This window comes from Emydura macquarii, unplaced genomic scaffold (assembly GCF_026122565.2).
Source record: "Emydura macquarii macquarii isolate MOO-44397 ecotype Brisbane River unplaced genomic scaffold, CSIRO-AGI_Emac_v2 contig_1375, whole genome shotgun sequence".
Classification (NCBI taxonomy): Eukaryota; Metazoa; Chordata; order Testudines; family Chelidae; genus Emydura; species Emydura macquarii.
Genome location: NW_027131512.1, coordinates 135,044 through 152,076, shown reverse-complemented (window position 1 = coordinate 152,076; position 17,033 = coordinate 135,044). Strand labels below are relative to the sequence as shown.

At 43.5% G+C, this 17,033-nt stretch overlaps 1 protein-coding gene across 1 annotated transcript; it reads left to right on the top strand.

Moving 5' to 3' along the window:
- The first annotated feature begins 272 nt into the window (after nucleotides 1-272).
- On the top strand, nucleotides 273-17,017 carry LOC137155689 (killer cell lectin-like receptor subfamily B member 1). Its single transcript, XM_067552034.1, has 6 exons — nucleotides 273-405; nucleotides 2,925-3,023; nucleotides 9,335-9,496; nucleotides 12,339-12,493; nucleotides 13,622-13,734; nucleotides 16,006-17,017. The coding sequence occupies exons 1-6, from the start codon at nucleotides 321-323 to the stop codon at nucleotides 16,127-16,129; spliced, it is 738 nt and encodes a 245-aa protein (XP_067408135.1). The 5' UTR covers nucleotides 273-320; the 3' UTR covers nucleotides 16,130-17,017.
- The last annotated feature ends 16 nt before the right edge of the window (nucleotides 17,018-17,033 follow it).

The window sequence follows — 17,033 nt, the reverse complement described above, 5'->3', positions numbered from 1 at the left end:
AAAACCTGCACATATTTTCAAAGAAATGAACATTTTTTATGACCATTTCTTTTTTAGAAAAAACCCCACTTTCTGTTCAAAAGTATTTCTGAATGAAAAAACAGCAGTACTGAACTGAGTACTTCTATCACCAGAGTGCCACTCAGCTGGACCTGAGAATTGGGCTGTATGTTTCCACTCGCACATCTAAATTTCCTGTGTGGTTTCACAGACCCAAGAAGTTGCCAGGACTTCTTGTTCAGTTTCACTCTTGTGGGCACTTACTTGTTCTCGTTTTAGTCTGTTTGCTTGAAGATACAGTTCCGCTGAGTTCGGGGAAAATGGAAGACGACGAGGGTTACATGGTGTTGAACCTCCAGCCAAAGAAAGGAAACGCAACTCGTCCATCTCCAGGTGGGAGCCAAGGTATTGACATAGAAAGTCTTCAGTTTGAAACACACCACCATGGAGATCTAGGCTTTTATCCTAGATGTTTCAATAAGGGGACAAGTAGAAAGCATTTTTCCTGGGTATGAGAGGCCGTGTGGTATAGTGGGGAGGAGATCTGGATTCTAATCCTGGCTATGTGACCTTAGTCATCTCCTTTTTCCCCTCCCACTATTTGTCTGTCTTGTCTATTTATTTCATGAGTTCTTGGGGCAGGGATGGTCTCTTACTAGGAACGTGTACAGGGTCCAACACAATGAGGGCCTCAATTTCAGTTGGAACCTCTTGATGTAACAATATTACTAACATAATATACAGCTGCAATGTTAGTGAGGACATAGCTTAGTGCTACTGGCTGTGCAGAACATTCTCTGGAATAGAGAGAGGCTCAGTTGAATCTGGATGGTGGTGTTGCTGGTGCTAGCTGTTCAGCTATTATTCTGGTATTAAAGGCTTCCTCTTTTCAGATCAGGGCTAGGTTTGCAGATTTCCAGTATTTCCTGCTGAAATAATTTTGCAGACTACTTTTTTAAATCTCAATTTAAGTTATAAATTTACCAACTGGCCACTGGAGATGACAATAGCATTTTTATTGTTATGATTATTAATTATTATTATTATTATTATTATTAACATAAGAACATAAAAATGACCATATTGGGCCAGACTAATTGTCCATCTAGCCCATTATCATGTCTTCCAACCAGTGGCCAGTGCCAGGTGCTTCAGAGGGAATGAACAGAACAGGTGATCATCAAGTGATCCATCCCGTTGCTCATTCTCTGCTTCTGGCAAACAGCAATCTCTGTCATCTGGCTAACAGCCATTGATGGACATATCCTTCATGAATTTATCTAATTCTTTTTTGAACCATGTTATAGTCTTGGCCTTCACAAGGAGATCCACAGGTTGACTGTGCGTTGTGTGAAGAAATACTTCCATTTATTTGTTTTAAACCTGCTGCCTATTAATTTCATTTGGTGTCCCCTCATTCTTGTGTTATGAGAAGGAATAAATAACATTTCTTTATTTACTTTCTCCACACCAGTCATGATTTAATTGACCTCTATCATATCCCCCCTTAGTCGTCTCTTTTTCCAAGCTGAAAAGTCCCAGTCTTATTAATCTCTCCTCATATGAAAGATTTTCCATACCACTAATAATTTATGTTGCCCTCTTCTGTACCTTTTCCAATTCTGATGTATCTTTCTTGAGATGGGGAGAGCAGATCTGCACGCAGTATGCATGGGCGTACCATAGATGTATAAAGAGGCAATATGATATTTTCTGTCTTATTATCTATCCCTTTCCTAATGATTCCCAATATTCTATTAGCTTTTTTGACTCCTACTCCACGCTGAGTAGATATTTTCAGAGACTTATCCACAATGACTAAGATCTTTCTTGAGTGGTAACAGTTAACTTAGATGCCATCATTTTATATGGGTAGTTGAGATTGTTTTCCAATGTGCATTATTTTGCATTTATCAACTTTGAATTTCATCTGCCATTTTGTTGTCTAGTCACCCAGTATTGTAAGATCCCTTTTAACTCTTCACAGTCTGCTTTGGACTTAACTATCGAGTAATTTTGTATTATCTGCATATTTTGCCACCTCATTGTTCACCCGTTTTTCCAGATCATTTATGAATATGTTGAACAGCACTGATCCCAGTACAGACGACTGGGGGACACCACTATCTACTTCTATCCATTCTGAAAACTGACCATTTATTCCTACCCTTTGTTTCCTATCTTTTAACCAGTTACTGATCCAGGAAAGAACCTTCCCTCATATCCTATGACCACTTACTTTGCTTAAGAGCCTTTGGTGAGGGACCTTGGCAAAGGCTATCTGAAAATCTAAGTACACTATATCAACTGGACAACCCTTGTCCACATGCTTGTTGACCCCCCTCATTCTCGTAGATTGATGACACATGACTTCCCTTTACAAAAGTCATGCTGACTCTTCCCCAACAAATCATATTCATCTATGTGTCTTGTGGTAAAATTTTCAAAAATGCCTATAATCGCATTTTAAAGTGACTTAGGAGCTGAAGTCTCAATGACTAACAATAAGGGTTAAGCTCCTAAATCACTTTGAAAATCAACAGAACTTAGACTCCGAAGCCATTTAGGCTCCTTAAAAAGAACTTTATCTTTCATCTCTGTCTGCCTCAGTTTCTTCATCTGTAAAATGGGGGGGTTCACAAGACAAGAATTGACAAAACATAACAGGTGGATGAGAAAAACAAGCAGGTTGGAGTGGAATTGATGGGACAGTAAAATATTATGGGGTAATAATAAAGATACTATAGGATATTAAATAGGGTAATTGACACTGTCTGGGGTAATTGACACTGCAGCCAGTGGGGGCTATGTAAGCACCTCGTTAGCCAGGAGTATAATCATTGTGTGAGCTTACAAAAAAGACAAAATAATCAGATAATCACAAAGTTTTCTCAGATTGTTTAAACAAATATGGAATCTTCTAGAGTCCCCTCAGAGCCCATGCTGGCATGGGGTCGTTCTGAAGGTTGGATGTGCTGGGATCGTCGTCCTGCTGGTGACGGTAGCAGTGCTGAGTGTTTGGGGTAAGTTGTGAAGGCCATTTATTCAGCTGTGCATGTATTTCTTGTAGGCAAAATGCACAATACTGAAGTCAATGGGGCTACTTATTTAAGTAAAGATATCTATCTGTTGGACCAAAGCCCCTAATGTTGTTTTAACAGAGGATTTTTTGTAGGGACTCTGAGTGCATGCCAGGAGTGTGATGAATTGGCTATTACCCATAGAACTAGCTTAGTCTATTATATTCAGCAGTACGGCAAAGAATCTATCCTGTCACACGTTAGCTTAATTATGTTAACATAAGTACAGTCAAGTATAGTTGACCTGTGGCCCTTGGCATAGGCAAATGGGGAACTAGGAATAGCTTGCATAGGAGCAGGAGTTGGAACCTAATGGTACCAGGCAACCACAGGAACCCGGACGTCATACTTGAATATTTTAGAGTAGAATTGTTGGCAGATGTCTTACCACAAACTTTTTGGAACAATAGGTGACATATTTGATAATGAGTTACATGGCATTCAGAGGTATTAATATGTTAACCTCTAGGATAAGTGCATCCCAATATTATGAGGGTGAGGAAGTTAGATTTGGACATGAGAGGCTGGGCATTAGAATGACTATTCTTGATAGTGTTCAGGCCCTGTGTGACAGGCTGTGAACACCCCTGCCGACCGGGTGTGTCTGCACTTGAACTCTCTGTTTTATCCTTCCTGGGCTAGCTTCCAGTAGTAACTGCTCTGTAACTGCCCCACCCTGTTGACTCTTTGCTCCATAGCAAGCTCTCCTGACCTCAGCTGAGTCACTAGTTCAGTTCGACCCCCGCTTCTGGAGTCAACAAATTCAATGAACGTCAACCCTCTTCGAGGGTCTTCTGCCTCCTTCTCCGGGCTTGGTTATTCTCCCTTCCCTGGGCTTAAGCCACTTTGCCTGGAGAGTAGGACGGTGGGAGTCACAGCCCTCCTACTCCAGGTCCCAACCCAGGAACCCTATAAGTAGCATGCTACAGCTGCTTCCCTTTAACTACCTGCTGCCACATTTCCCTGGGCCATTTCCCTTCTCAGTCCCAGCAACTTCAGCTTCACCCTTACTGCAGGGCTGAAGTCTTGTTTGAGTCCTAGACATCAGCCAGGAGAGCCCTTCTTGCTCCTTTGGCTGTAGGCAGCAACTGCTCAGTCCAGGTACTGCAGCTTCTGCACTTATCCAGGATCATCATCCTTGCTTTCCTGGCTCAAGCCAGCAACTGATCTGCTCTGTCCAGAAGCTCCTTTTATATGGGCCTCCTGGGTCCTGATTGGCTGCTTCCCCACCACTTCTCTAGGAAGCCTGGAGGACCCATCTCTACTGCTGTTTCCTGGATCAGGGTGTGGTAGACCACAAGACCTCCAGCAAGGAGCCCCAAAGGGCCTGATATACCCCATCACACTCCATAATAGGGCAAACCACCATATGGAGGGAGTTAGCTTTCCATCATTGGACCCTTCAGCTCTATTATGTACCATCAATCCTGGGCATTGAGGAACCTGGACCATCGGACTTCTTGGCGTGCTAGAAGTAGGGCTGGGCCTTTGTTTCTCACCACCAGGTCCTCAAGGAAGGGTGTGGATATACAAATCTAAGAGCATGTGCAAAGAATGATACCATAGATATCCCCAATGCTGTATTATTCCTATCTGTTCATATGACCTGGAGCTTTTCTGGGGTTTTTTATTGCTCCTAATACACTAAGGCTTTGCTTTGCCCTCAGTGTGAGAGTCCTTGCCATACAGCACATGGTTCCCTACAACATATTGAACTCATTGGTTTTCATTCTGTGTAGCCTGATAGTGGGACAAGAGCCCTATTGCCCTCAGCTCTTCAGTCAGGCTCCATTGGCAATCAATGCAAGTATTAACCATTAAAAAGGATCAGACAACAGTTGCTAATGAGGATTACTGGGTTCTGTTTCCAGCTCTTCCACTGCCTTGCTTTGTGACCTTGGGCCAGTCACTTCCCCTCCCCGTGCCTCAATTTCCCCCACTATTGTGTGACCTTGAGTAGTTCATTTCCCCTCTTTCTGCCTTCCTTCCCCTCCCATCCTCTGTCTGTTTGGCCTATTTCCTGTCAGTGTTCAGGACAGCAGCTGTGTCTGCATTGCATTGCACAGTGGAGTCCCAATCTTAGTTTGAGTGCTACTGTAACACAAATAATGAGTTTTCTTCTTCAACTGTAATTCCATTCTGTCTGCCAGTTAAACCAGGAGTGCCAAACATCTGGCCCGCAGGCCAGATACAGCCCGCCAACCTTTTTAGTCTGGCCCCTGGCAGCAGCGCTTGCTGCCGTGACATCTTGTGTCGTTGTACACTCTCCTGCTGCTTCCGGCTTGCAATAAACATGCTCCCAGCAAAAAAAAAAAAACGCTGTGAGATCTCGCGGCAGCATGCACTGCTGCCAGAGAGTATGATACCGTGAGATCTCGTGGCAGTGTGCGCTGCCCCCAGAGGGTATGATGACGCGACGTCTTGCGACATCATGCACTGCCACAAGATCTGTGTACTTTGGTGGCAGCGCGTGGAGTGCTGTGTGCATAAGACACAGCGCTCCAAAAGTGCCTAGTATTTCGATTTATGGTATGTATGGCCCACCTGAAGTACGTTTAATTCAAATCTGGCCCGCCATAGCAAATGAGTTTGACACCCCTGAGTTACTGTGTGATACTTCATCAGCCACAACAGCAGTCAAAGTGTTACATGGACCAGATGTGGTTGTGGGCTTGACGTATTCATCTTGCATGGTCTGCTGTAATGGAGGCTTTCGCTAGAGCAGAGCAAAACATGTTTTATATAAAAAGACCGTTTTGCAAACACAATTTTTTTTCCTTTTTTAGAAACTTTTTGATGAAATTGAAAACAAAACAAAAAATAGCCTTTTTTTCTTCCCCATTTTTTGGTCGTTTGCTTTTCCTTTGTCTTTCCCTTTTTTATTCTTTTTCATTTATGCATTTGCTGATTTTTTTCATTACATTTTTCAGATTATTTTTTCTGACCTTTTTCATTTATAATTTGTATACTGGTGTTTTCCATCTTTCCTCTTTACCTGGTTTCTTTCCTTTTTCCAATCACTCTCAAATAATGTCCTGGTTGTTGATGGTTTTGTTTTTTTGTTTTTGTTTTTTTTTTCATTTTTCTTCTCTTTTCACTTTGGAACTTTTGAAAACTTACAGGGTGGCAAAAGGAAAAATGAGAAAACTCTAGACATCATTCATTCTATTGCATTCAATGGCAAAATGGGGGAAAAAATAAAAGGGGAAAGGAGAAAACTGAAAAAAAAAATGGGGAAAAAATAAATATTTCAAAAACAAACATTTTCATGAATACATTCAAAAAATGAAAAGTTTCATTTTGAAACCTGAAGAAATCTGATTACTTTTTCATGTTTCAAACAGCTTGCTTTCTCTCCCATCCTCTTTTCTTTCAGCTCCCTGTACATTTATGGGGATTAGCTACGCTAGTAAGCATCTTTATACCAGCATTGCTATATTCACACCAGGGAGTTTGTACCACTTTAACTAGAGCAGTTTCTAAACCAGTATAAAAACTGTATGCAGACTGACACTATGTTCCCCATTACTGAACACCCTTAATCCTTTCCACTTGTGTGAGGTAGAGGAGTGCTACTATCCCAGTTTTGCAAATGGGAAACTGAAGCCCAGCTAGATTAAGTGATCTGCACAGTGTCAAACAGGAAGGAAACAAACCCCGCTTGTCTGAGTCCCACCCTTTGTCTTCAGAAGCCACTGTGGTCATTTTCGTTCTAGTCTCAGTGTGAACATTCTTATTTCAGACTCAAAGTTACTAAGGTCAGTTTAGCTTCATTCAGTTTGCTTCTGACATTAATGAAATTGACTCTGTCCACTTTGTGTGGACACTCTTATTTTGGAATGAAAGTGGCTAAGGTCAATTTAGTTAATGTTGGCAACAGCTTGAACTGAGCTTAATCAACTTTAGTCACTTCTATTTTGAAATAAGAGTGTCCCTGCGGAGACTTGAACTGAAATAACTACATCAGTTTTATCTCAAGCCTTTTGTTCTTTCAGTGCAAGTCTACCTGTAGACCAGGCCAGAGTCCTGAGCTCTATTGAATAACCTGTCACAATCCCATGCTCTGTCTGTTCAAAGCAATAAGCAGTAACAATCTTTCACACGGATGCTCTCCCACAGTTTTTCAGGGCTTCTCTAATAAAGCAGAGGATGGACTAGCCTTGAGGAACGATGGTTTCACGCAGCGACCTGGAAGTGGAAGAGAATGCAACGCTAGTGTGGAGAATTTGTTTTCTTGTCTGAAGCAGAGTCTGTGTGACCCGGTCCAAATAAACCCAGCAGGTAACCTCAGCTCATTGTGGCACAATTCACACCTGCATGTCCAGGCGGTTGCTATCTGACCCCCTCACCACTGCACTGTGCTGTGTGGGAAGTGTCTTTAGGAATTCTCCCTCCCATCTAAATCCACTTTGCTAGTATAACTCAATGGTTCAATGTAGGCTATGTGTGTCTACTTACAAGGTGGATGAGGTAATATCTTTTACTGGACCAACTTCTGTTGGTGAAAGAGAGGAGCTTTCAGGCTATACAGAGCTCTTTGCCAGGTCTGGGAAGGGTACTCCGAAGGTATGTCGACAGTGCAATAAGACGTCCGTGGCCAGCCCATGTCAGCTATAATATTGCAGTGTAGACGTCTGGACTCGAGTCAGCTGATACAGGCCAGCCTTGGGTGTTTTATTGCAGTGTAGACATACCCAGAGTGTCACAGCAGGATCCAAGGGAGAACAGATTGTTTAGCATAAGTAGTTAACACACATTGTAAGAGACCATTCAAGGTGAAGTAGCCAGTTAACACCTCTGCAGTCACAGGACAAGAAAGAGTTACACATTGTTGTAATAAGCCATAAATCCAATGTTTTTATTAAGAGCATGATTTTTAGTGTCGAGCAAGGTTTTGAATTTAAGCCCCCAGGCTCATCTTTTGAAGGAGTTGTGCAGGTTTCCTTTGAGGATGAGGACAGAGAAGGTGGATACAGAGTGTGAAACGTGTTCGCCCAGGGGTGATGGGGTGTTTTTGTCTTTTATCTTTTTCCTGTGTGAGTTAATTCAAGAGCGCAGTGATTGTGTGATTTCAGCCACAGATTTAATGGGGCATGTAGTGCTCTGGAGGAGGTAACCACGTGTTGTAGAAGCTGTGTGCAGGACTCATGGATCTTGAAAGGTTAGTTGTGGAGGTGTTAAGAACATAAGAATGGCCATCCTGGGTCAGACCAATGGCCCATCAAGCCTAGTATCCTGTCTTCTGACAGTGGCCAATGCTAGGTGCTTCAGAGAGAATGAACAGAACAGGTAATCATCAAGTGATTCATCCCCTGTCACCCATTCCCAGCTTCTGGCAGATAGAGGCTAGGGACCCTTCAGAGCATGGTTCTGCATTCCTGGCTAATAGCCATTGATAGACCTATCCTCCATGAACTTATCTAGTTCTTTTCTGAACCGTTATAGTCTTGGCCTTCACAATATCCTCTGGCAAGGAGTTCCACAGGTTGACTGTGCGTTGGGTGAAGAAATACTTCCTTTTGTTCGTTTTAGACCTGCTGCCTATTAATTTCATTTGGTGACCCCCTAGTTGTTGTGTTATGCAAAGGAGTAAATAACACTTCCTTATTTACTTTCTCCACACCAGTCATGATTTTATAGACCTCTATCATATTCCCCCTTAGTCAAACTTGCAACTAAGTATGCAATGTTTAGAACTTGCAACCATAAGGGAAAATTTTTCAAACGTGGTTGCAGACAGAATGTTAACAAACAATGTTTTCTTTAAACATCTTGAGATCTGTTTCTTTATCGGATGGTGGTAGGTACTATTAAGGACAGGAACGCCTTTTTAACAGCCCGCTGTTGCATTGTTTGATGTACTTTCAGGAATGTAGGATGCAACTACCTGCAACTTAGCTCCTGGCTGCAATTTCTCCTAATGTAGCTGCTACTGCTTAGCCAAAAAAGAGAGACCTCAGCCCCGTGTGGGGGATATCACATTGGCCTATTCAACCGGAGAGGCGGCTTCCCCACCTTTCCTCCATCCCATCCGGCAGCAACTGGGATCTGAAAATTTCAGCAGGATCCCTTGCTGCACCTACAGCAACTACATCAGCAACTACATCAGTTTTAACTCAAGCCTTTTGTTCTTTCAGTGCAAGTCTACCTGTAGACCAGGCCAGAGTCCTGAGCTCTATTGAATAACCTGTCACAATCCCATGCTCTGGCTGTTCAAAGCAATAACAATCTTTCACACAGATGCTCTCCCACAGTTTTTCAGGGCTTCTCTAATAAAGCAGAGGATGGACTAGCCTTGAGGAATGATGATTTCACTCAGCGACCTAGAAGTGGAAGAGAATGCAATGCTAGTGTGGAGAATTTGTTTTCTCGTCTGAAGCAGAGTCTGTGTGACCCGGTCCAAATAAACCCAGCAGGTAACCTCAGCTCATTGTGGCACAATTCACACCTGCATGTCCAGGCGGTTGCTATCTGACCCCCTCACCACTGCACTGTGCTGTGTGGGAAGTGTCTTTAGGAATTCTCCCTCCCATCTAAATCCACTTTGCTAGTATAACTCAATGGTTCAATGTAGGCTATGTGTGTCTACCAACAAGGTGGATGAGGTAATATCTTTTACTGGACCAACTTCTGTTGGTGAAAGAGAGGAGCTTTCAGGCTATACAGAGCTCTTTGCCAGGTCTGGGAAGAGTACTCCGAAGGTATGTTGACAGTGCAATAAGATGTCCATGGCCAGCCCATGTCAGCTATAAAATTGCAGTGTAGACGTCTGGACTCGAGTCAGCTGATACAGGCCAGCCATGGGTGTTTTATTGAAGTGAAGACACACCCCGAGTGTCACAGCAGGATGCAAGGGAGAACAGATTATTTAGCATAAGTAGTTAACACACATTATAAGAGACCATTCAAGCTGAAGTAGCCAATTAACACCTCTGCAGTCACAGGACAAGAAAGCGTTACACATTGTCGTAATCGGTGTGTGTTGGTCACCGATGTTTATCAGTGTAGGCTGCGTGCATGTATCCCTGTGTAGATGCTGTCCCAGCTCTGATCAGGAAACTGAGATGGCTCTCACGATCGAATGAGTTGACACGACCACAGATTAGCTGAGCAACGAAAGCACCCAGGCCAGGTTTATTGCGTGCAGCACAATGAGAAATGACTTACAGAGTATCTCTGGATCAGTTTCGCATAGGCGGCATTACAATGGTCTCGTCCCAACGGCGGGACTTTCCGTTATCCCCTAGACCGGATGCCGGTATTCCCTCTGACACCCTCTTTTATACACTGTTACATACATTTTCGTTCTGCCCCCTTTGACGTAGGTAGTTGCCACCCTCCTGACGTAGTCTAATACCACCTTTTTCCGTTGATTGGCTGATTTGGGCACCGCCACTCCATGTATCATTTCTATCCATAAAAGTGTCATTTCAGAGAGTTAGTATCTTGGTACCTCTTATACCTACTACATATTTTAGTAATATTTTGGCAGTCTTACAATCTTGCAGTATCAGCACTTTCCTGTACCAGTTTCAGTTAACTTGAATGACCCCTTATACTTCTGTTCACTCGGCTTTTTCCATTTAGGCCTTAGCCTGTTTTACAGGCCTTAAGCTCTCACTTCTTACTACATTCCCCCACTTTTTGTCTTTTTATGGGAAGGATGTTTACCCATCGTCCCGGAAAAGCATAATGCCTGGACTTAAAGGTAACCCAGTGGGCTAAACACTTATGTGGTCATCTTTTTTGTTGCTCTCACTTCTTACTATACACATTGTTGTAATAAGCCATAAATCCAATGTCTTTATTAAGAGCATGATTTTTAGCGTCGAGCAAAGTTTTGAATTTAAGCCCCCAGGCTCATCTTTTGAAGGAGTTGTGCAGGTTTCCTTTGAGGATGAGGACAGACAAGGTGGATACAGGGTGTGAAAAGTGTTCGCCCAGGGATGATGGGGTGTTTTTGTCTTTTATCTTTTTCCTGTGTGAGTTAATTCAAGAGCGCAGTGATTGCGTGATTTCAGCCACAGATTTAATGGGGCATGTAGTGCTCTGGAGGAGGTAACCATGTGTTGTAGTAGTTGTATGCAGGACTCATGGATCTTGAAAGGTTAGTTGTGGAGGTGTTAAGAACATAAGAACGACCATCCTGGGTCAGACCAATGGCCCATCTAGCCCAGTATCCTGTCTTCTGACAGTGGCCAATGCTAGGTGCATCAGAGAAAATGAACAGAACACGTAATTATCAAGTGATTCATCTCCTGTCACGCATTCCTAGCTTCTGGCAAATAGAGGCTAGGGACCCTTCAGAGCAATAATAGCCATTGATAGACCTATCCTCCATGAACTTATCTAGTCCTTTTCTGAACCCTGTTATAGTCTTGGCCTTCAAAATATCCTCTGGCAAGGAGTTCCACTGGTTGACTGTGCGTTGTGTGAAGAAATACTTCCTTTTGTTCATTTTAGACCTGCTGTCTATTAATTTCATTTGATGGCCCCCTAGTTCTTGTGTTATGCAAAGGAGTAAATAACACTTCCTTATTTACTTTCTCCACACCAGTCATGATTTTATAGACCTCTATCATATTCCCCCTTAGTCAAACTTGCAACTAAGTATGCAATGTTTAGAACTTGCAACCATAAGGGAAAATTTTTCAAACATGGTTGCAGACAGACTGTTAACAAACAATGTTTTCTTTAAACATCTTGAGATCTGTTTCTTTATCAGATGGTGGTAGGTACTATTAAGGACAGGAACGCCTTTTAACAGCCTGCTGTTGCATTGTTTGATGTTCTTTCAGGAATGTAGGATGCAACTACCTGCAACTTAGCTCCTGGCTGCAATTTCTCCTAATGTGGCTGCTACTGCTTAGCCAAAAAAGAAAGACCTCAGCCCCGTGTGGGGGATATCACATTGGCCTATTCAACAGGAGAGGCGGCTTCCCCACCTTTCCTCCATCCCATCCGGCAGCAACTGGGCTCTGAAAATTTCAGCAGGATCCCTTGCTGCACCTGCACAGGGCCGTTTGCTCTGAGAAATCCCCATTTTAGCTCAGGGAATTAGGAGAATGATGAGTTTGTCAGCTGCCCCTCAGCTCAGAAGAGCCAGGAGGGGAGAGCAGGCCAGCCACAAGAAAGGCGGCAAGGTCCAGTTCGGGAAGATTTGTCTAACTCTGCAGTTGACTGGAGTGGAAAAATTCCTCAGTGTTCAGAAGCTGCAGAAGCGTTAATGACCTCTGTCCTTCCCAATGCCCCCTGCAGGTGGCTCCAGGTGCAAACTCTGCCCCACGGAGTGGATGCTGCATGGGGACAAGTGCTACTGGGTGTCTAAAGAGACTAACATCTGGAGCAAGAGCAGTGACGACTGTTCAAAGAAGGGATCTCAAATGCTAGTTATCCAGCATCAGGAACAGATGGTAATGTACATTTTATGTTAGGAGCACAGAGAGCCGTTCATCGTATCTCTGTTATACCTGTTACCTCTCTCCATAGCATCTAGCGCAATGCGGCCCAGCTAATGGATTGGGATACAAAAACACGAGTCAAAAAAGGATTGGCCACTAATACAGATAATGAGCCTATCCAGGGTTATTACAGTTAATGCTGGAAAAGCTCTGTATTGAACCTACTGCTGCAAGACTTAAGCATTTAATCGGTTAGAGATCTAGACTCTGTCTATTAGAGATCAGGATGGGAACCAGTGTGGGGTGAGATTATCTAACGTGTGCTACTAGATCTATTATTAAAATAATATAATTGTGGGGAGCTTACACTTTCCTCTGTAGTAGCTAGTGCTGGCCACTGTCAGAGACAGGACACTTGGCAAAATGGACTTTGGGTCCGATCCAGTCTGGCAAGTCTTATGTTCCTAAATTCTACGAGAGCACAAATAACGATGATTATCTGGCAGGCTGGCAGCTGCCACCGACTGTGCCCGGCCGTTATCAGTCCGGGGCTGGCACCGAGACTGTGCCCGGCCCCTCCGCCGAGGTAGCTGCCATGAGCCTGATTTCAGCTCATAGGTAAACCTTCCACTGTCATACAGGAAATGTCCCTGCTTTCAAGAGACCGTTATCAGCTAATAGGTAACCTCACCAGTGAATTATGGATATTTTGTTTAAAAATCAGCAGCTCAGAGTGCTAAGATTCTAGATCTATTATTAAAATAATATAATAATGATAAAATAATAATAATTTATTTATATAATAGTAGCACAACTAGTGGGCCCAGTTAGGTTGGGGGCCTACTTCTGGTGGCAGCTAGCTGTGCCTGTGGTGAGACATGCTCCTTCAGCCAAAGAGTTTACAATCCATATAGACCAGATGGTCAAACAAAGGCTTATTATCCCCATTTTACAAAAGAGAAACTGAGGCCCAGAGAAGTCAAGCGACTTTCTCATGTACAGTGTGTTGTGCTGGTTTATTGCCATGAGGATGTTCTGAACTGCAACGTGTAGGGCTCTGTCTAATACCATGTGCTGCTGAGGTTGGGGCAGAAATAAGACTTCCAGAGCAATACATTCACTCACATGCATCTGTTGCAGGATTACCTGCAGCCTTTCATGCCAGATGATAATCCAGTTTGGATTGGATTAACATTTAATGCTTCAGAGAGGAAATGGATCTGGGTGGACGGTAGCCACCTCAATGGGGAACGGTGAGTTTTTCCTGAGTTTTACTATTTGATGCTTGAGAAACGCCTTCCTGTGTAATTTCCTGACTCGGAGCATGCAGAGAGTCACACACCCATTCCTCGGAAATTCTTAGCCATTGAAAGTTGCAGGGTATGTCACTGGAAAGGATTTCACATGTGACTCAGATGTTATGATCATCTAAGGATACTTTATACGCCACCTCCTTAAACCGCTGCTTACTTAAACGAGCACCTGTGATGCTTTGTGGAATCTGTCTGTAAAATTTAGGAATTTGAGCAACACTAAGAACCACCCTGGTATTTTTACCAAGCTGCAAACTCCATTTTGAATGGGGTGTGCTTGTTCTCTTCTTTGTTGGGCATTTGTTTCCAGACTGAACTGGAATTCCAAAGGGGAGTAGAAAAGGACTAGCAAAAAAGGGTCATTGACTTAGGTGCCCAACCACTGAAATATACTTTCTGGTCTAGACAAAAGGCTGGCCCCTTCCCAGAAGAACTAGCTTAGCAGGGGAGAGGTTACCCAGCAGTGAGATCAGCTGTTGGGATTGATCTGGAGGTCACGTGAGAGAGGATCTGGAAGGTTATAAAAGGACAGGAGCTCAGCTGACCTCTCATTGTCTTCAGCCATTTTACATGAATAGCCATGCAGGTATGTTGGATAGACCCCTTAACGATTCCCAAGGGAAGGGTGAGCTAGTGAGGGAGAGTGCATGTCAGTTCTTTTCTCAATGATCTGTACTGTCTTGTGCTTTATGTCTTAAGTAAAGAGCAATACTGGTAGAATTCCGTGCTAAGCCTGTCTGTGCATTTCACGCTTCACAGCTGCCACGTGTCCCTGAGAGCGTTAAATGGTGACCCAGGGGTTAGGTCAGGCTCAGACCTTCAGTGGAATGCTGGGAGGGGCGTGTTTAAGATACTGAGGTATTTCAGGTGTCAGCACTAATTGTGGATTCCCGGGGCAGGTGGGCTGAGGGCACCATTTCCAAGAAGGGGTGGCAAACTAAGGGTTCTTGTCCAGGAAATGTGACAGAGGGGCCAAGGGAGAAAACAGAATTAAGGGGGATTCAGGGCCTGGATCCTCTCACAGCAACTTGGTGAGCCGCCAGTAGGGGGAGCCCGACCAGATTTGTGACATGACACAAATTCAGAAAGTTTACACTATTTCCATGTCCACATTTACATGCCTACATGGGTATTTGTGCATGCAGTTCTGATGCTGATGCTCACTAATGGATGTTCCTGAATCTCTACATGCAAACACCCATTTACAAAGGTAAATAAAAGTTCTGGGTGCCCAGTGCATGTGCACAGAATTTTCGTGGTCTGCTACAATCCAGATTTTAAGTTCTCAGCCATTTGTACTTTATGAATTACACCATGGGACAACAAGGCATGTATCTATGTCATGCCAAGAGTCCTAGGCCATTGTGATATCGGAGGCAACAGCCAATCACCACCCTTATTCTAGAGCTAATATGAATAAGAGGGTCATTGTGTGCATGAAGGAAAGGGCACAGATGCTTAATTTCTTGGCCCAATTGCCACAACCATGCAACTGCTACTAGTATAATATAAAATAAGAGTAAAAAAGATGAAAAATTTTGTTTCACAGAAAATTCTAAGACTTCACCTTTCTGTTCCTCAGCTTTCACAGCCCTATCGTGATTATTTAGCTATTTAGCAGCTGACATTGATGGGACAGGTACCCTGGGAGGAAGTAAAAGGTAGCTGACGGGATGCAAGCAGGGATAGAATATATTTGGGTCTACCTTTGTGCTTAGGGTTTTTCCTGGATGTATAAATAAACAGTTTTGATCTACTAGCATCCATACAATATTCCTGGGTGGTTTACAGGTATAAAACACAGGAGTTGTGTGTCTAAAAGCACAAGTGACACCTGGCTGAGCTAAGGATGTGGCTTAATTTAACTTAACTTAACTTAAACCCCTTAGGAGACTCCTAATATCTATCATTCAGCCATTAGGGGGAAATAGAGTCACACTGTAAGCATGGATTACGGCTAGGATTTTGCAGCCTGACCACCCAAGTTACAGCTGTAGTGGGGTCAATTCCATTGTTAAGCTTTTGTAGGATAAACAAGGGTTCTCCAGGACCCTCAACTGACCAGCCATTTTCCATAGTGGGGCTCTGGGGGAAAGTACAGAGATGAAAGAAGATATCACAACCTAGTTATGCCCCATGAGGAAGAGCTGCTACAGGCTCTCTTTAATCAGTCTAAACAAACTGACAGGGACTTTCTGCTTCATTCCAAAGGTTCCCAGGATTAAGTCAGGCTGAAGAGAGCATCTGTGGAGTGTTAAAAAGGAAGAAGATCGATTTTGATATCTGTGACAATAAATTAAAATGGATCTGCCAGAAAGCAGCTTTCCTGTTATAGACTGTGGCATGAATGATCTGGAAAGTAAAAAGTCTTCAGTCTCTGAAACATCTAGAGACTGTACTGTACAGGTTTACTTATAAATATAATTTCAGAGGGCTGCACATATGGGGGCAGATCCCCAGCTGGTGTGTGTAAGGATCTTGGGGTTCATTAAACAACAAACCAAACAAATGAGAAAGGAATAAAACTTTTAATAAAAGAAACTGGAGAACTCAGTGAGCTGCTGCACACAGCCATGTGTTGTCCCCCTTCCCCACCTCTGCCTCCAGAGCACTGTGCCCAAATTCATATGTTCATAATACTCTCCCTTATGAGGGAGCATCTCTAAACTATAATCTTCTCTAAACATATCCCTATGTGTATATCAGCCATAGGACAAGTGGCCAGATCCCCAGTTGATGTACCTCTGCTCCTTTGGAGTTAATTGTTTTATTGTCCACTAAAGAAGAGTGAACCAAGGGCCATAATTCCCATAGGTTTTCCCCACTTCAGCCCCCCAGGAATAAAGAGGACACACACCTCTCTCCACAGAAATATTAGGAGCCTGCATAATTGGCACACATCTGTGGGAGTGGAGGGCAAGAGCGGGACCCGGAGGGCTGGATCAGGCCTGGGAGCAGGTAGGGACCAGCCTGGAGCCACCTTTCCACACCAGTAAGTCTCAGTACCTGCCTTCCCAATTCCCCTCCTATCTCCTTGCCCCCATTCCCAGGAAACCCCCATCTCTGCCTAGTTCCCCTTTAACCCAGTTTCCTTTTATATGCTGTCCCCAACTTGCCATGTGATCTGCTAACCCTTTACAGGCTGCACCACCTTTTCCTTGTCACAGAGCCCTTCTGTGTGTCTTGGATGTGAGGAATGTACACTTCTTTGTGAAAATAAATATTTCTGAGAACAGTGT